The sequence below is a fragment of the Monodelphis domestica genome, chromosome X (genome assembly GCF_027887165.1).
Source record: "Monodelphis domestica isolate mMonDom1 chromosome X, mMonDom1.pri, whole genome shotgun sequence".
Taxonomy (NCBI): domain Eukaryota; kingdom Metazoa; phylum Chordata; class Mammalia; order Didelphimorphia; family Didelphidae; genus Monodelphis; species Monodelphis domestica.
In genome coordinates, this window is record NC_077235.1 from 25,185,509 (window position 1) to 25,205,784 (window position 20,276).

General features: G+C 43.0%; 1 protein-coding gene across 9 annotated transcripts in view; it reads right to left on the minus strand.

The window, feature by feature from the left end:
* ZNF711 (zinc finger protein 711) overlaps positions 1-20,276 on the minus strand; it is a 117,030-nt gene that overhangs the window by 70,598 nt on the left and 26,156 nt on the right. For 8 of the 9 annotated variants that reach the window (XM_016426752.2, XM_056808964.1, XM_003342287.4 and 5 more), the window contains one exon: positions 18,183-18,270. In XM_016426752.2, coding sequence (XP_016282238.1) covers positions 18,183-18,270 — 88 coding nt within the window. Of the gene's footprint in view, positions 1-7,571; positions 7,748-18,182; positions 18,271-20,276 lie in introns of those variants that run through there. The other variant, XM_016426753.2, reaches the window with a different exon arrangement.

Sequence of the window (20,276 nt, forward strand, 5' to 3'; positions counted from 1 at the left end):
TTCAATTCTGCCCCCATGTTCAGGTGGGCCCCGGGAATGTGGCCTTTTAAAAGTCCTGGCCTTGGCACTACACGTTTTTCCAAAACAACAGGGAGAAGGTCCAGCTGCATCTCTGAGGCCTCATACCAGCCTGAGAACTGCACAGGAGTATCTGTAACAAAGCTACAACTAACAGCTGCTGCCAAGGCTCAATTACCCAGTGACTGTATCGTATTGTGCCGAGATCATAGGCTTGCTTCTAGAGGTCAGCACACCACTGTGCCATGGATTTTTTTATTTGAGAAGAAACATATGGCCACAGCCGAGGCTGAGAAAGTTAGCATCCTTGCCAAAGTAACTGTGATAACAGCCTCGGCTATGCCTATAATAACGGTCCTGAGTAACATTTGGAATAATAACGCTCGACCAGATGTTAACACATGTCACACGGTTTGCACTGGGTTCCAATTTCTTTGGGATAATAGATTCATTATACTAGATGACCCACAATTCTCTCTCAATCTATAGATTTCCCTCTCAAAGACTATACTGGCACTTATGAAAATTAAGGCATGTCCCAGAGTTTTCAAATCTCTGGAGCTTCAGCGGCCTTCTAGTCTAAACCCAGACCTAACGAGGATCCCCCTATCTTGATTCCCCAAGGAGGGGACATTCAACCTTTGCTGGAAGACCTCCAATCCCAAGGAGGCTACTCTCCCCAAAGGCAGCCCACTGGATGCACTTTTGGAAAGCTATACTTGGTAGGAAGTGTTTCTTGACATGAAGTCGAAATCAGCCTCTGTGACATCCACTGCATTCTGTTCTCTGGGGTCAAACTAGACAAGCTTAATCTCTCTTCTACATGACACTCCTTCCGATACTTGGATATAGCTAGCAGGTTCCCCTTTAAATCTCCCCTTCTTCAGATTAAGCACCCCCAGTTTTTTCAGCTGGTCCTCATGTGACATGATCTTCATCATCCTCTGTGTGTTCTCCAGCTTATCAACTTTCCTAAAATGGGATGCCCAGAAATGAACATAAGGTTTTGGGATTTATCTGACTAGGAAAGCATATTGGGACTATATCACTTTCTTCATGCTGGACACCAGGCCTCTAAGAGTACAGCTCATAATTGATCATATTAGCCATTTTGGCTCCCATATCACACATATGACTCCCATTCAAACCCTTAAATCTTTTGCAGATGAATTGCTATTTAGCCAAGCCTCTCCCATCTTATATTTACAAAGCTGATTTTTTGGAACCTGAGTTTAAGGCACCCCCCCCACACACACACACACACTAAATTGGGTCTTTTTCCAGCATCCCTCCTCTTATTCCCTGACAAGCTCAAGTTCCTTAGAGATCCTGGCTGCCATCTACTGTGTTGGCTATCAATTGTAAGAAGTGCCCACATATACAACATTTGCTTCAGCTCCTATGCTAGAGATACAGTGGGACTGGGTCCATCTATAAAGTATAATCAGCTTGACTTGTTGGATTTGAGGCTTAGGAAAAGCCTTCCTGGTTTTATAATCCCAATGTATACTCATTCTTCTTTCTTCCTATAGGTTCTTGTCATCACTCTGAGTGAGAAAGCAACTCATTGAGGTCCATTGGTATACCAATTTTATGAAATAACAGAGGGCCTGGCCAGCTAGTTGAATATATCATGGGATGGCTACTTTCTAAAATGGGCTCAAATTCACATAGATTATACATTATATAGATTTAAGATATTTATTAAATTCAAAGTCTCAAGTGCTAGTGAATTCTCCTAGCAACACTGCCAATGCCTGTCAATCAGTCTAATACTGCCAGCTGGATCAAAGCCCATGAAAATCAGGCCTCATGCCCTGATCCCATTGGCTTAGATGCCAAGCTCTGTAGATTATCCAGATGCATGTGTTGATTGTATTCTAGTTATTACATTCATCATTATTATTTTATGCTTAAAAATACTGGCCTACGGGCAAGGGACATGAATAGGGAATTTCCAGATAAAGAAATCAAAACTATCAATAAGCACATGAAAAATGTTCTAAATCTCTTATAATTAGAGAAATGCAAATCAAAACAACTCTGAGGTACCACTTCACACCTAGCAGATTGGCTAACAAGACAGCAAAGGAAAGTAATGAATGCTGGAGGGGATGTGGCAAAGTTGGGACACTAATGCGTTATTGGTGGAGTTGTGAATTGATCCAACCATTCTGGAGGGCAATTTGGAACTATGCCCAAAGGGCACTAAAAGACTGTCTGCCCTTTGATCCAGCCATAGCACTGCTGGGTTTGTACCCCAAAGAGATCATAAGGAAAAAGCCCTGTACAAAAATATTCATAGCTGTGCTCTTTGTGGTGGCAAAAAATTGGAAAATGAGGGGATACCCTTCCATTGGGGAATGGCTGAACAAACTGTGGTAGCTGTTGGTGATGGAATACTATTGTGCTCAAAGGAATAATGAACTGGAGGAATTCCATGGGAACTGGAACAATCTCCAGAAGTGATGCAGAGTGAAAGGAGCAGAACCAGGAGAACATTATACATAGAGATGAATACACTGTGGCACAATAGAATGTAATGGACTTCTCTACTAGCAGCAATGCAGTGATCCAGGACAATTCTGAGGGACTTATGAGAAAGAATGTATACACACCCAGAGAAAGAACTGTGGAACCAGAAACCCAGAAGAAAAACAACTGCTTGATCACATGGGTCTATGGGGATATGTTTGGGGATGTAGATTAGATGATCACCATAGTGCAAATATTAATAATATGGAAAAAGGTCTTGATCAACGATAAATGTAAAACCCAGTGGAATTGTGTGTTGGCTATGGGAGGGGAGGGAAAGAACATGAATCATGGAACCATGGAAAAATATTCTAAATTAATTAATTAAATAAAAATTTTCAATTAAAAAATACTGGCCTACATTTTGATTTGTAGAAAAAAAATACAGGCTGGAGCTGGAGATGACATATGGTTTTAACTGAGACAAATGATGCAAAGGATACATAGAAGACTACTGAGGGTTGATATTATACGTTGATCATTCTCTGATCTCATCTAAGGGTAAACTGCTTCCAATGATGCATTTGCATACAGTAAGCATCTAAGATTTTGAGAAGGGACATTATAAAATTCTCATTTCTCAATTTAGGAATAGATTCATAGGGAAAGGAAATGGGACTCCGTTAATAAAATGACAGGATTGAAACAGAGAGACAAAGGTAGATTTCCAAAACATGGATGTTCTGGCCATGCTGTATGGTCAGCAGCCTTAGAGAAAGACAAACCAGATGAACGATTTCATAACCCTAGGTAAGGAACGTCTACCTCTGCTTGATTTTTTGAGTGTCTTTATATATAGTTCGAGGGGCAAGTTGCATGTTAGCACTAATATCCCAGAACCTCTCTTGGGTGGGGTGAGCTAAAGGGTTAGCTGCTGACTCAGTTTCCCTTTTGCAGTACAAATGTATATGATTAAAATCTAGGCTTGATTTATTCAGAGCACATGTAGAATTTACCCCAAGTCAAAGCTTGAATAAAACAAGGACAATGTTGAATAAAACAACAATTGTCTGTTGTCTGTCCTGCTGCCTCAGTGGGCCAGAACCAGACATATCAAGAAGGAAAGCAGTGGGAAATCCCTGGGAGGACAGCAGCAATGTTCCCTATAGAGAGAGCTTTGGAAAAATCCAGCCTGGAACAGTCTAGTTCGGGTTTATCTTAATGGGCGATGTGCATTCTAGTGGGAGCGAGCTAATGGATTGCATACTAATTCTATATGACTGAAGAAATATATAATAAAAAGTGTCCTGGCCACGTTTGTGGCTACTATTTGTAGGAGTAATCAGCTACTATCTTTAAATACATTAAACCAGCCGAGACTGAGAAATGAAGGAGGGTAATGGGAATGTGACAAGTACTCAAATTCTCTGGCTTCCTGGGCCATGAGCTAGGCACGCTTGGCAAACTCCACTCTTCTTTATCATCTGTTAATTACCAATGTCCTATTCAATGTGCAGCATTATACTAGGCATGGGGTGATTTAGTGGTATAATGCTTCTTTGCCTTCCCCACCGGCAGTATTTAAGGGCTGGGTACTCTAGGAAAAGCCATACAACTTCTAGAAACATAACTGCACAAAACAAGAATATTGCCATAGTGAATTACTGCCGATAACCTCTTTTGGTTTAGACGCTCCCTCTTGTAATCTCCACTATTTTTACCCCTGGCAATAAACTATATGGACACCTCCTCCTATTTTTCAACTCCACCTCCCTGCAATCTGTACTCTTATTAAAAGAAAAAAATGCTCACTCGGCTGAAAATACAGTAGTTACATTTTCTGTGGAAGGCTTGAAAAATAGGCTACTATACTCCTCCAAGATTAGAACATATTTTTGGCACTCATATGGGTATGCTATGTCCAAATGCTTTCCGGCACACTACATTTTACAAGCAAGAAAGGTAACAACTTATTTCCAAAGAGACAGTAAATGGGAAAATATGCTAAAAATCCAGCAGCAAACTTTGCAGCCTCACAGTACTTTTTAGGTGAGCAAGCTAGATACTCTTTAAATTCTGGACTCTTTTATTTCCTTTTTTACAGCTTGAGACTCGGAGTCTGGCACTTTTCAGAAGAATTTGGAGGTTTCAAAAGTTTGAAATAGCAATTTGATTTATTGAGGGTGGGAACGGCATTTCGAATTAGTCTTAAATTCCCATGGATCTCCACCAAATGGCTGAAGAATGCGTGTGTGCACGTGGTCCAGATCATGATGTGGAAGTTGGATATGCATCACAGGCTTCTGATGTAGTACATTAGAACATATATATTAGACAATTGCAGCAGATGGACAATGGTAAGGGCCCAGAATGGAGGAGGAGGAGGAGGAAGGGGGGAGATAGAGGAAAAGGAAGGGGAGGAGGAAATGGAGGAGGAAGAGATAGAAGAGAAGGATGGGGGAAGAGAAGGATGGGGATGAGGATAACAGGCTGGATTGTTCTTTGGAAATCATATAGAAGTTTCAGTGATCCCCAAGCTGCTGACTGCTGCAAAAATGCATTTGCTTAACCCCCAAATTTTCCCGACAGTGCTGTGTGGCCCAAACTCATGGAATGCTGTGATCTCAGAAGACCCAAAAGGCAATGGGAAAAAATGGATGTTGGCTCTCACTATGCAGCAGCATAATGATGACTTGTGCTCACCCACGACATGACATAAAAGACGTAATCAAGGACACATATAGGCAGAAAAAGGGGGAAAGTAGAATAACAGCCCCATCCTAGCATGCACGAGTTGAAGAATAGCCAGGAGAAGACTTCTAGCACCCTGTGTAGGCTCTCTAGGTGGTGGGCCAAGGGGGCTGTGTTCAAAAATCACACAAAAGCTAAAAGTAAATGTTTGGGATATGAGCTGCATGCATAGGTTAAGGGAGCATTCTCTTTGCTAAGACACAGATCCAAAGAAAAATCAGCCCCTAAGCTGGAATTCCTAAATTGTTTTCAGTATCCAGCATTAGTTAAGAAGCCTTTCTCTTACCTCCTCCATGTCTGGCACTGGCTGCCCAGCTGCCTGGAATAGACTCCCTCCTCACCTCTGCCTTCTACAGTTTCCCTCCTGCTTTCTAAGCTCAGCTCAGATGCCAACTCCTATTGGAAGCCTTCTCTGATCCTGCCCCTCCCAGCTTAATGCTCCCTCCCTTCTCCTCCTCCAATGATCATACAGAGATGCATAGATGTGGCCATCTAATCTATGGGAGACTTGGGTCTATCCCTCCCTCTGAGAGAAGGGAAGCAGCTGGAGGGCATACTGCTTTCTAGACTGTGCCATGCACGTGGAGATTTGTCCAATGGAATTACCAAGCTACTTCTAGCTAAGTTGGCTAGGGTGGGTTCTGAAGGCCCTTTCCACTTTCTCCTCCCTACTCCCAACAGTCCCTTGAGGCAGGCAGAACAGGGCATTCTCCCCACTTCTTCACAGGTGAGGAAACCGAACCCAGTACTATTGTGTGATGTGCCTGTGGTCACAGAGAATAGTGGAGCTCATTACTTTTAACTGCCAGCTTCCCTTCCTCAACCTCCAAAAACAAGAGAGGAGGTCCTGGTTAGCTTTCCAGAGATGTGGCCTCTGCTTTTACAGTTAAGGATTGATTCATGATGTGGAGAAACCACTCCACTCCTCCCAAGCCCGTATCTTCTATCATTGCCCAGGTTCTAATCATTCCCTATGCCAAGATGACTTGGAAGAAGTGGGGTGCATCTCAGCCTCAACAGAGGATTTGGGGTGCTAGTCTGAGCTGTCTCCCTCAGTCCAGCCCATCTTCATGGGGCTGGTCTTGGAGCAGCACCTTGGCACTTCTGATCTAAGGGCAGCTAAGCCTCTTGGGCAGCTCTGTAATTCAGAATATTGCTCGATTCCTCCTAGGGTTGGGCCACAGCCAGACTGGTTCCAGGGCACAAGGGTGAATACATACTGGACTCCGGAAGAGACAAGATACTATGCTAGCTTCCACACTGTTATTTCTCCTCCCTTCCAAGTCAGCTCTTTGGCCAAATGTCCGATTTGATTCTCGCTCAGTGCTTTTTATGAGCTTGGCCTGATCTCCCCTCTGCATTTAATGTCTCCTGGAGCCAAGAAAGATTGTAGCAACTCACTAAAGGTGTATGTGTGTATGTGTGTGTGTGTGTGTGTGTGTGTGTGTGTGTGTGTGTGTGTGTGTGTGTGTGTTGGGGAAACACTTAAAATTTCCTGAAGTGAGCTAGATATATGTGATCAGATTTGGGATCAGAAAAATTGGGTCAGAGAACCATGAGCAAAAAGAAGCTGCTTCACTGTGCACAAGCAGCCTGGGTGCCCAAGCCCCTTTCCACCCCTCTCTAAGTAGAATGAAAACAAATTGATATCAAGAAATTACAGAGATAAAGTAGGACCGATACAAAATCTGTTATTCTTTTATGAATGAAAGAGAGAAAAAGAATGGCATAGTCAATTGAAAGCTGTCCTCAGAGTTCAGGGTTCAAATCCTACCTCAACACATACTCATCAAGTGGACAAGTTGACTAGTCACTTAACCTCTCAGTGTCCCAGGCAAGACTCTAAGACTTTAAGGTACAATTTATTAATCTGACTGGTGCAGAGTCTTTCCATACCATTATCTACCTCCACACCATCACCATCACTCAAAAAAAAGCAGAATTGTAGAAATGATGGATTGCTCATTAAGTCCTCACTGAAAACTACCTCCTTGAAAGTTTTACCTTCTCTGATCCTTCTACTTCTCTGATAATTCCCTTTCTCCTTTGTGGGCCTTCTCTTATTCCTCCTACCCCTCAAAATATGGGTGCTCCTCAAGCTTTTGTTCTTAGCCCTCTTCTCTATGTTCTCTCCCTTAGTGCTCTCATTTATTTCTATGGTGTCATCAATCGCCTCTCTAGATGGGGAACTCCCGGATCTCTACCTCTAGCTCTAAATTCTTTCTAACTCTCTAGTCTAACATTTCTTAATTTAGTCATCTTCCCATCCTGGATAAGAGGCTTAGAAGACGTTCCCTTCTTTCTCACTAAACAAAATAGAAACTTACCACATCGCATATTCGGGTCTTCATAGTCTACTGCCAGACTTAATCTTCAACTACTCCCTTCCTTGTAGTCGCCCCAAATGAGACTACTCAATATAATGTGGAGGAAAAAGGTCCTGGAGTCTGGAAACTTTGTTTCCAATTCTGGTTTTGCAATTTTCTGATTGGACAGTCATGGACACCACATTTGACTTCATGGAAATGTAGCTTTTTTATCTAGAAAAAGGGGGAGGTCATATCTGTACTCACATCCTGTCAAGATGGTCGGCAGTGGAGGGGGTGATCTTTTGCAGACCTTGAAATGCCAGAGCAATGGGAACTTGTTTTGTTACTGTTAGAGAAGCACAGACTCGCTTAGCTACCTTTCCTACCCTTTTATTTTGTCAATCATTTGACTAAGACACTGAGCCCCCATCCCAACTTATTGAAAGCCCACTCAGATCAGCTCAGATTTCACCTCTTCCTCCAACCCTTCTCTGATCACCCTCTCCCCTGAATCCCTTTTGCAGCACACACACACTTAAGATCAGCCGTATGGCTGTACTCCAGTATAAACTCCTAGAGGGTCAGATCTGTCCTGGTTTGGGGTCTTTGTGTTCCTCAACAACCCTGGGAGGTAGGTAGAGCACATATTAGCAGGGTTCTATACTTGCTAGGCTCAATAAATGCACACCATATTAAATTTATGGTGCTATCTTGTCCCCCCCCATTGTCAATCAGTCGACCAATCAAGAAGCATTTATAAAATGTTTAGCATGTTTGAGGTACTGTGCTAATTAAGCCACACAGAGCCAAAGCAGGCCTTGTCCTCAAAGAGCTAATGGTAGAGATGACCCACCGTATTTAGGAAACTCTCTGTTTTGTAAGGTTCTGTACCCCAAACTATTACAAACTGATCAATCATGAGATTGGGAAAACAGTCCTGTCATGGCTGGAGAACTGGCTTAGAGACAGAAATGGGGATAATCAGTTCCTTCCAGGCATGGAGCCAAGATGGCGGAGTAAGGCAGAGCAGCTCAAGGTCACCATCAGAATCCCCTCCAATCAATAGTACAAAAACACCACAAAATGAATACAGGAGTGAAAGAACCAGCAAGGAGGCACACAGAAACAACTTCCAAGAAGAGAAAGTCTGAATGAAGAAACCCAAAGAGCAGAATCCATGGGGTAGAGATGCTTGGGCCAGTTTCATGCAGTATGCTTTCAACAATGATCTAGAAGATGGAGAGGACACAAGTAAATGGAGAATTCTTCACCGCACTGAGCCTTGTTCTGCTACTCACTAGCTAGGTGACTTTGGGCCTCGCTTTCTTTTTAAAATGAGCCAGTTGGACTACTGGATTCCTAAGTCTCTGGCAGTTCTCTAATAACTCTTTCCATAATGCAATCAAAAGCAGGACAACATACTAAAGGGCAGATAAGCTTCAATGTGAGACAAAGTCTATAACTAAGAAGAAACAGCTGAACCTTATTAATAAGAAGAAAGGCAGGGTTATCAAATGGTTAGAGAGCCAGCCTATGCATGAAGAGGTTCTGGGATCAAGGCTTCCCTCCCTCTCCCTTCACCCATTCCCTACTGTCTACTGACCCAGAGTCAGCCACTCAACCCCTCAGTAGCCATGATGAACTTTCTAAGACTATTAAATTGTAGTGGGTGCTGATCCATAATGCTAAAAAGAGTGCCCTCTCTGGGAGTTCTCCACACCAATGAAATCCCAGAACCAATAGGAAATGTCTAGGAAAACGGGCACCAAGCTAGAGCTTCCAGCCCAGGAAATAAACCCAAGAGTCAGGTCAATTGGATTCTGAAGACATTGTTGCTGCCTGAAAGGCCAGAAACCCAAGGGAGATCTGAGTTTACCCTGGTACAAAAAGACTTTTCTGAGTCACTGTGGAGTCAACCTACTGGGTCTTTTAAGAGATCAAAGTCAAGGAAGAAGTAGGACCTGGGAACCTCATCCAGAGACATTTCTCTAGCTAGAGGCGAGCAAGAATTCAATGTTTCATGGTGTGATCTTCTTGAAAAAAAAAACACATCATGGATTTTTTTACCAAAACCATTCGGAGAAATATTTTTGAGGGGGAACCAGGTGGAATGTTAAGATAAGAACACCCACATTCCTCACACACTAGTTATTTGTCTCAGTACTAGGTTACCACCTTGTCCATTAATTTAGCCTTTCTAGGCCCCTCTCCTTTATTCATATAGGACAAGAACCTTCTCAGAGGGACGACAACTTCCAGAAAAGGAAATTCTAGTTTCACCTGAGGAGGGGAAAGACTTAGATGCAAAGAGTGGGGGATTTATATGTGTGGCATTAGCAAGGGAGCCTCTAGTGCCTTGTGGGGAGGCCCTGCAGCCTGGATAGATTTCTTGGAATTTTGCCTCCAACTCTGGCTGGCTGCTCATCAGCTTTACTATGCCTCTCCCCTTCTTCTCCATCCCAATACCCCATTGAGCCAAGGAGAAGAATTACTCAAATGCTTCCCCTCTTCTCTTCTCCTACCCAGGGACCAGTGGAAATGGGTCCATTTCCTGGGCAGAGTGGGTGCTGCCAAGTTCTCCACACCAATGAAATCACAGGACCAAAAGGAAACATCTAGGAAAATGGGCACCAAGCTAGTGCTTCCAACCCAGGAAATAAACCCAAGAGACAGATCAATTGGATTCTGAAGCAAATAACTCTACTAAATAAGACAAATAACTAGTGAGTGCCTGCAGGCCTTCTGAGACCATCCCTTTCCTCTTCTGCCATTGGCCACTGAGGAGCTTGAGGTCACCAAATGGGTTCATTGATAAATGAAGGCAGCTTACTTGTCCTTGACACTGAAGTCTAGGAAAGATGCCTATGGAAGGGCCCTCAAAGAACTGGGAAGTAGGGCACATTCTGGGAGCTATTTCACACCCACCTGAAGGAATGAATGGAGGGGAGGTCATGGGAGGAAAAATTGTTGCAATGCTTGAGGTTTTGTTACTGCTGAAGGACAAATTATTTTTTTAAAAGGGCATTTTTTTTGCAAAAAAAAAAAAGAGGCTCAAGCATCAGAAAACCAGTCATTGCTAGAGCTGGAAGGGCTTCTGGTAAAATGCCTGGCACATAATAGGGGCCTAATAAATGTTTTTTATTTGTTTGTCATACAGATGTCATTCACCTCTTATCTTACAGTTGAAATTTAGGCCCATAGGAAGTTAAATGACTTACTTAAGGTAATTCAGCTAGTGGCAAGACTAGAACCTAGGTTTCCTGATCTCCTATCCAATGCTTGAGAGTTATTATTTATAAAATAATCATAAAAATGGCTGCTAGCATTTATGTAGCACTTGAAGGTTTGCAGAGCACTTTACAAAATTAGCTAAGAAAAAATGAAAGAGGAAATGGCTCACAATAAACCCAAATTAAAACAACTCTCAGGTTTGACCTCACACTGCCAAGAATTACACAAATGGCACATGCTGGAAGAGCTGTGGGAAGAGAGGCATACTAATGCACTGTTGGTACAGATGTCAACTGGTACAGCCTTCCAGAAAACAATTTGGAGCCATGCTAACATGGCCGTATGCCCTTTGACCCATATGGGGCATACACCTCAAGGACGATGACCCAAAGAAAGGCCTCATGTAAAGCAGCATTTTTTCTATTGACAAGACAATTAAAAACAAAGGGGGCGGGTGCCCAGGAGTTGGGGAATGGCTGAAGGAATTGGAATGTGCAACATCTCCATTGCCCTGTGGGAAATGACTCATCTGAAGAATTCAAAAAAACTTGGAAAGACTTTGTGTGAATTTATGCAAACAGAAGGACAAGAACAATCTGCAGGATGGTCCCAGTGAAATGGAGACATCCCCAGAAGGCATCAGAGTCCCCAGTCCCCATCAGACCCAGCTGTCTTCAGAAGGCTCACTGCAAATTGGAGATAGGCGGCTGGAGCTACAGAATGGATGTTGTCAGATAAGACCTGTGTGCTATGAAAGAAATGAAAGGGAAAAAATCTTTTCATTCATATGGCTGTCATCATCAAGGATGGCATTCTGATTATTACTCTGCATCGGTTCAGAACAAATCTCTCTGTTTTTCAGAATTCCTCTTATTATTTTGTACTACACAATAACATTCCATTACCTTCAAGGCAGTGGGGTGGAGCAGTGGATAGAGTAAAGAAAACTTGAGTTCAAATCCAGCCTCAGACCGTTACTAGCAATGTGACTCTGGGCAAGTCATTTCCCCACTGTCTGTCTCAGTTTTCACAACTATATGATGGAGATACACCTGTATCCCTGAGTTTTGGTGAGGGTTCAATGAGCATCAGAATCCTCAAAGTGCTGGATGAATGCTAGTTGTTGCCATTGTTGTTACTATGGTTATGTTTAAGGCTGTTCAGCCATTCCTTGAGGACAAGGGACTGTTTCACTTTTGTCTTTTTTTTAAACCCTCACCTTATGTCTTGGAATCAATACTGTGTGTTGGCTCCAAGGCAGAAGAGTGGTCAGGGCTAGGCAATGAGGGTCACGTGACTTGCCCAGGGTCACCGAGCTGGGAAGTGTCTGAGGCCAGATTTGAACCCAGGACCTCCCATCTCTGGGCCTGGCTCTCAATCTACTGAGCCACTTTTGTCTTTTTTTGCCCAAGTATCTATCTAGCACAGAGTGCCTGGGAACACAACTGGCATTTAATAAATGCTTGTGACTTGGCTGCTAGGCACCCAGAATGCTTCCATTGTTTTGGTTGCCACTGGAAATACTGTGGCAGAGAGGAGGGTTCTCTTTTCATCTTTCACTTCCTTTCGCTAGATGCCTAGGCTTGAGATTGCCTGGGTTAAAGGGTTAAAGTTTCACCACACTTGAAAGAACCTCACGATCTCAGACAAATGACTTCCTCTCTCTGGGTTAAAGTTTCCTCTGTAAAACTGGAATGGACTAAATTGATCTCCAAGCTCTCTCTCCTCCAGCTCTAACATTCCAGGATTTAATGATTCAAGGAGTAACCCTTTCCTTTGGCTCTCCTTCCCTTGCCCCAATCCTTTGGCCCTCTCAGGTCCAGCTCGAACTTTAACTTTGCCATGAAGTCAGTTCCACAAAGGACCACTTTGGCTTTTCTATTTTGTGGCCCTCCTCCACTACTCAAGGCCTACACCACACAACTGAACCCAATGACTTGTTGTGCCTATCTTCTGCTCTAAATTGCCTAACCGGATTGCCAACTTGTGGGGCTCACAGATCCTGGCTTCTTGCTTTTTGTTCCCCTTCCGGGGTAGCACAGAGCTGTATCCACAGTGGGAACTGCAAACCTTTTTGGTGACTGAGTGATGCTCGATGGTGAAATATCTTACAAGTGCCGCAAGTACCTGTGACATTTTTTCTCCAAAGAGCGGGACAGCAAACGTGAGAGTGACCATTAGTTTGTGGAATAAAGCGGGCTTTCTCTCTTCTCACAAAAGTCACTTTTGGAAGAAAAAAGGCATCAAAAGCTACGGTAAAGAGATGTTTTCAAGGGCACAAGGAAGGTGGGACACCGCCATCTACTGATAAGAATAATTTGTGCCCATTCAAGGGCAAGACTAAAGATGAGATAGATTATTGATTAAAAGATACATTTCTAAAGCACCAAACCAGTAACTTTGGGGGGAAATGAGTACAAAGAGACTCAGATAAATGTAAAAGACAAAGGAACCCAGGAAATATGGAAATGGCATGCTTTTTGTCACATGGTCCAGTGGCAGGATCTAGTCTCTGTTGTGCCAATAGTTCCATTACTTTGGACAAGTCATTTTATTCCTGTGGATCTCAGTTTCTTCATGTGCAAAATAACTCCCTTTGAGCTCTAATATTCTATGACAATATATCATTGTAGTGGTCCTCCAAGTTTTTTGTGTTCTCAGTTTCTGTACTAAAAAACTAAGCTTTCCTTACTCCTAAAAACTCAGTCAATCAATCAATATATATCTGTCACTTACTATAGATGGCAGATATGGAAGTCATTTTCATAGAGATGATAATTAAGCACGTGAGAGCTTATAAGATCACCAAGAGAGTGTAGAAAGAAAAGAGGGTGGCTCAGTGGATTGAGTCAGGCCTAAAGATGGGTGGTCCTAGGTTCAAATCTGGCCTGAGATACTTCCTACCTAGCTGTGTGACCCTGGGCAAGTCATTTAATCCCCATCACCTAGCCCTTACCATTCTTCTGCCTTGGAACCAATACACAGTATTGATTCCAAGACAGAATGTAAGGGGTTAAAAAAGAGAGAAAGAGAGAAAGAGGGGAGGGGAGGAGAGGGGAGGGAATGGGAAGGGGAAGAGGAAGGGAAGGGGACCCTGGCCAGAGCCTTGGCTCCCCTCTGCCACTCAGGAACAAGGCAGATGATGATCCATTGGAAGAGACTGGGGAGGGGGGGGAGGTCACATAGGTAGGAGGAGAACCAAGAGATCTGTGCTCGAAAACCCAGAAAGGAGAGAATAGCTAGGGGGAGAAGGTGGTAACCACTAGTAGGCAGTGGAATTTGTTTTGCTTACTATTATATAGTAACTGCCATTCTGCAAAATATACAGAAGGCAGTCTGATCTAGTGAAGTGTCCCTCCTCTGTTGCCAGGACCTCATCCTCAGATTCGGAAGACTGGAATCTTAGTCCTGACTCCTCCACTAACTTCTAGTGTTACTCTAAAAAGTCTCTTGACCACTTTGGGACTCAATTCTCTTGTCTATGCTAGAGGGATAACACTGATCTATCTTCCTCTAAGGGTTGTGATGAGGTTTGAATGACTGGATGTTAAAAGGTTTTGAAAGATACAAATGATGATGATGATGATGATGATGACAATGTACCCCAGCAGAGAGCATCACAGAATCTTAGACCTGGAAGTAACCAGAACTCAAAGGTCATCTAGTCAAACCCAACCTGAAGCGTCCTTACCATCCCAGGATCAATTTTTGCCAAGTTGTTAGGGGGGGAAATACAATGTGGGCCATATCCCCCCTAAACTGAAGCTGTATAATCTCACTGGCTATAGCCATAACAACTCCTTCCTCCATTGTATCCTCTTTCCCCGGCCCCATCCATTAGTGTGGTCACTTCTTCCTATGATCCTTTTTAGCCCTCCTATCACTGTGCCTCTATAAGTGACTTTCTTTTCCTCTCTTCAAATGGAAAAAGAAGCAAAATTGCTAATTTTATTCATTACCAAAGCAATTTTAAAAATACTGAACAGCCATCAAAAGACTTCCAAATTGAGAAAACTCCTGTCTATGAATTCTGTGTGCAGTAGATACTTAATGTTTATTAAATGAATGAATTAATGTATGTGTGTGTGCATGCCCATGAATACTTGCACACACATGCAAATGTTTAATTCCTTTGATGTTGTAGAAAGTGAACTGGAATTGGAATGGGAGGGTGTGAGTTCAAATCCTAATTAATTCTAATTCTTATTACCCATGTGATTATGGGCAAGACAACTCATTGTTCTGGGCTTTACTTTTGTCATCTGTGAAATGAGGGGTCTCAATGGTCTCCGAGGTCCCTTCCAGCTCTAAATCCATGATCCCACATTCTCCATAAAGTAAACTGAGGTCTTCCCTAATATAAGCCAGTTTAACTGGAATAAAGAAAATGGTCTACTAAGAATACTTGAAACCAAATGCTTACCACCCCTGCTTCCATAGTAATGGGGAAATGGTTTACCCTATTCCGGACGTGGAAATTAAAAAGGAGACAACTATTTTTGGTCAAGTGCCACAAGACAATGTTTGACATTAATAGCTTAGTGCAGGACCCTAGGTTTTCTTCTGGAGTCTTTGCCCTTTCCCCCTTTCTTAGGTGACCTTCCCCAACCATAGGTACCTGAAAGTGAGCTTTGTTCTCACCCCTTCTTTCTACTAGCTTCAGGAATGTGACCACAAGCAAGAAAACATCACCTTGTTGGGGAGATTGTACTTTGGAAATGAGTTGGAAGAGGAAGATGTCCTCAACAGATTCTTAAACACTTGAATGATATAAATAGAAATTCAGTTACTCAGCACTGCCCAATAACAGCCCGAAGGAAAGGTGCCTGGAGAAGAGCTGGAGCTAAATGACGCAAAATAAGATTGCTGTGACAATAAACATCATGGGACCAAGTTTAGAGTTGAGCATAGATTATCTCTTTTCGTTCAAACTGGATAGTCAGATCACTAAAGTTCATCAATGGGGTTTGAACAGTACTGGGAAATTTATTTTTCACTTTTTACGTATCGCCTACCCCTTAAGCATGTGGTACCACCCAAACTTAGTCCATGGCTTGCTCTCGTTTCCTCCTTACCTGTACTCTCTCCCTTGATTACATTTTGGATTTCCCTGCATTCAGTGATGTTTACTCAGACGACTCCCTTTAGGAGTTCACATCCAGCCCCCAGCTCCCAATTGTCTGTTCAACATCTCCACTAAATGTCCAATGAGCATATGAAGCTCAACATGTCCAAGAGAGAAATTCTTGTCTTCCCTCCTAAACCCTCTCCTTCTCCCAACTTCCCAGCTTCCTTCCTTCCTTCTAGTCACAAAGGTTCATTCATAACCTCTGTTCTCCTAGCCCAGTGATGGTAAAGCTATGGCATTGGTGCCAAAGATGGCATGCAGAGTGCTCTCTGTGGGCATGTGGCCATTCCTCTCCAGAGTTCATTACTAGAAAGGAAGAGGGTCTCTGATGGAGCTGCTTCCCTCCCCTTCTCTATCATGCCTGAGGACATTTTTTCACATCCCCCACCCCTCTGCCTAGCAGCCCAATGGGAACACAAAGCAGGTAAGGTGGGGGGCTCACAGGCGGCAGAGCTGGAAGGAAGCAGAGCACTTGGATCACTCCCCTCTCCCTTTCTATACATGCTGAGGACATTCCTCACTTCACCCTCTCCACTCAGCAGCCCAATGGGGGGGCTGCTTCCCTCCCTGTTTTGGGTAAGGGGAGGGCAGGGCATGGCACACAGTCTGAGGGGTGCTTGGGCATGGCACTTGGTCTAGGAGGTAGGGTGGGGGTGGGGCACAGCACTCTTTCTCTAAAAGGTTCACTGTCCTAGCCTCTTTTCTCTCCATTATTTTATCAGTCTTTGATTTTACTTCTAGAGCTCTCACATCCATCCCTCCCTCTCAGAGGCAGTGGAGGCCCAGAGCAACTCTCAACTAAGCCCCCTAACTGGTGCCACACTTCTAGCTTCTCCAGCTCATTCTGCACAAAACTGCCCCTCCCCAAAATCTTTTTAAGGACAGGGTTTGAGCATGCCACTGCACTGATTAAAAACTTTCAGTTGCTTACAATTATTGATACATACATAGTCCTCCTCATCCTAGCATTTTTAAGCCCTCACCTTCTGTCTTAGACTCAATACAGCATATTGGTTCCAAGGCAGAAGAGTGGTAAGGGCTAGGCAGTGGGGGTGAAATGACTTGCCCAGGGTCACACAGCTAGGCAGTATCTGAGGCCCGATTTGAAACTAGGACCTTACATATCTAGGCCACTGAGTCACCCAGCTGCCCCTTCATCGTAGTATTTGAGGTCCTCTCCAAGCTGGCACCCACCTACCTTTCCAGCCACAGTTCACATTATTGTCCTTCACTCACTCTCTATTCCATGCAAATTGGACTAACTGTTCCCTAAACATCTATTTCCTGCCTTTGTGCATTCATTCCCACAAGCTTCTCCCTGAGCCACAGTAGGCACTTAATAAATGCTCATTGAAATGGCTTCTCCATTAGAGAGAAAATAATACTGCTCTGTTTTTGTGAAATGAAGACAGTCTTCTACATTTTCTCATCCCACTCTTAGTCAATTATGTTTGAAAATATAATTCAACAGCTTCATAATCTTTGATCATCGTTGCCAAATTAGGAGAACAAGAATAAGAACAAGAACAATCCCCAAAACACAGGGTTCCTGCTCATTTTCAGCAGCTGCTTCTAAATAATTGGCTCCCTTTTTAGGAGGTTGAGCCACTCCAGGATTCATTTATATGATTTTTAGGATTTTTCCATCACTTGGGCCTCTCGCTAGCACATGAGGTTTTTTTTGGTCTGGCTACTTTACAGAATTTACCAGTTGAAACTGATACAAAAGTGTTATGTTCTATGGAAATAATGAAACCACATATGCCTGAAATACAAAACACAAGAATTTTTCAAGGGGAAAAAGGGCAATGATGAATTCCTCAAGAGAAAACAAAACATAGTTGCATACACTGCTTCCAGAGAAACATTGAATTTAGATCCGAGGTGGGACAACTTGGAAAACCACAAGCTAAATGCAAAAAGAAGCCAAGCTGTGGGTCTCACCTCCACCCACTCCAGTCTGATTGCTAGCAAATTTTCAAAGATTAGTACTGACAATTCCTGAAAGAGCAATGCAAAATAGAACAAGTCAACTTGCACAAAAACGCTCAGAAGTGGCAGCAGTTATCAAATAGCAAAGTCAATATTGAAAATGTACCAGTTAGAGCATACTGCATGTGGGGCACTTGGAGGGTTCACCATGAAAGTCTGTCTAGTTCTTTCACTTTATGAATCTCCTTTGAGTTTCTAATCTGAAGCTTCCTAGGTTTGGCGCCATGTATAGAACTCAAGTTGATCAGACAAATGAATTCTATTGTTTCATCATTTACCTGAGCACGCAGATGTCGAGGAGGTGCCTTATCATGGACATAGGCAGCATTCCAATGAGGTTGGAGTCTTGGTTCAGCCTCCTCTTGGCTGGCAGAGAAGAAAGACAACATGGAAACAAAATCAGAGCGTCATATTTGTTTATGGTTTCCAGATCACTTTTTGGATGAACTCAATCATGTTTCAGAAAAAAAAGGGAATTTTCACAATTTAAAGACTCCTAAAAACAATGAGTAAAGAGGAAGTATATACTGCAATATGGTTAAATGCAAAATTCAGGGGTTCCTACTAATTCATATTGCATCTTACCTGGAGTGAGATAGGTCAGTTTGCTGCTTTGACAAGAGGACATAAAAAAGACCTGTGAATAAATACACTTGTAGGGCCCCTCTTTTTAAATCTTCTGCTCTCTAAAGTATTTTGACAGGGGCAGCTTGGTAGCTCAGTGGATTGAGAGCCAGGCCTAGAGATGGGAGGTCCTGGGTTCAAATTTGACCTCAGATACTTCCCAATTGTGTGACTCTGGGCAAGTCACTTGACCCCCATCACCTAGCCCTTACTGCTCTTCTGCCTTAGAACCAATACACAGTATTGATTCCAAGACAGAAGGTAAGGGTTTAAAAAATAAATAAAGTACTTTGACATCTGTTATCTCATTTGATCTCTATAAATAAGTATTGTTATACTCAGTTTAGAGAGGAGGAAATAGGATTGGTGAAAAAGAGGAATCCATTGAGGGTCACAGACCCAATGCCTATGTAGCACGTGCCCAGACGCAGCCTAGAAGAATGAGAAATGCACCCCTCTATCCACTCCTAAAGAATGGGAAAATTCAACGAACTGGGTAAATTCTTTGACACAATGTGGCCTTGTCTGTATCCAGTACTTATGACCCTTTGTTCTGGAATTGGTGAAGTTGATAGCTAAAGGATGGTAGAAGCAATGAGATTCAAGGAACTGGCTCATGGATGATGAAGTCTTGGAATGATGCTTGGGCTAGGCCTTTCAAAGGAGACAGGTAACTCTGACCCCAGGAAGAGATACGAGTCAAGCAGTTGAAACAGATTCAGCATCAGGAGGTAAGAGAGAGAGCTAGCAGGGCCCAGGTTCCCTGGGAAGAGAGAACAAAAAGTTCTCCTAGGAGAAATAGAGCTGAAAGAGCAATCAGAACCCATCCCTTCACTGGGACGCTGAGTCATATAGACTTTAGAGGTCACTGAAGAAGGTTGACCTGCTAGGGCATAAGATTTGTTTTGATTATTGATGTGTCCAGGTACGTGTCCTTTAAGTTTGCTCTCATATTAAATCAAACCTGTTCTATATTCAGTGTTTTGTTAGCCTGAATGCTTGCCTGGGAGCTGAAGGCCCTTAGCCTTTTAGAAGAGGATCAAGATGTGAGTCAGATTCATATGTTCCTAGGGAATGCCCTGGGTGGAAGTCTGAACCACGGAGCAACTTAATTACAACACTTAGCACAGAGCCTGACACAGAGTAGATGCTTACTAAATAGTTGTTGGTGTCTTGATTCATGAGGAGCCTCCCAGACTGAAGCTGGTCCATGGAGGCCAGAACTCCGGGTGTCAGGCCAATATTGAAGTAGAAGACTTAAAAGTGGAAGGCAGGACTTTTTTTTACTTTAACATGGCAGTCAGGGGAAAGGAAGGTAGGAATGTTGGGAGCAATGAGTCATAGTGGTCATAATTTTACAAAATATTTAAAATTTCATTTTGCAAAAATAAGAAACAAAGGGGTGGCTGGGTGGCTCTGGGGAAAGAGAGCCAGGCCTGCAGACAGGATGTCCTGGGTTCAAATATGACCTCAGACATTCCTTGCTCCCCTTGCCTTGCCCTTACTCTTCTGCCTTAGAATCAATACACACTATACATGCTAAGACAAGAGATAAGAGTTTCCCCAAAAAAGTAAAAAAATAAATTTTAATTCTGGTTAACAGATAACATAGCACTTTTAGGAATATGGTACTGGGAGTGTCATGGAATTCCATATTCCAAACAATCCATATATCAGGATAAAGAAAGCCATAGCTCATCAGTGGGACATGACACCTCAAAATAGATTTGAAATTAATGAATTGATAC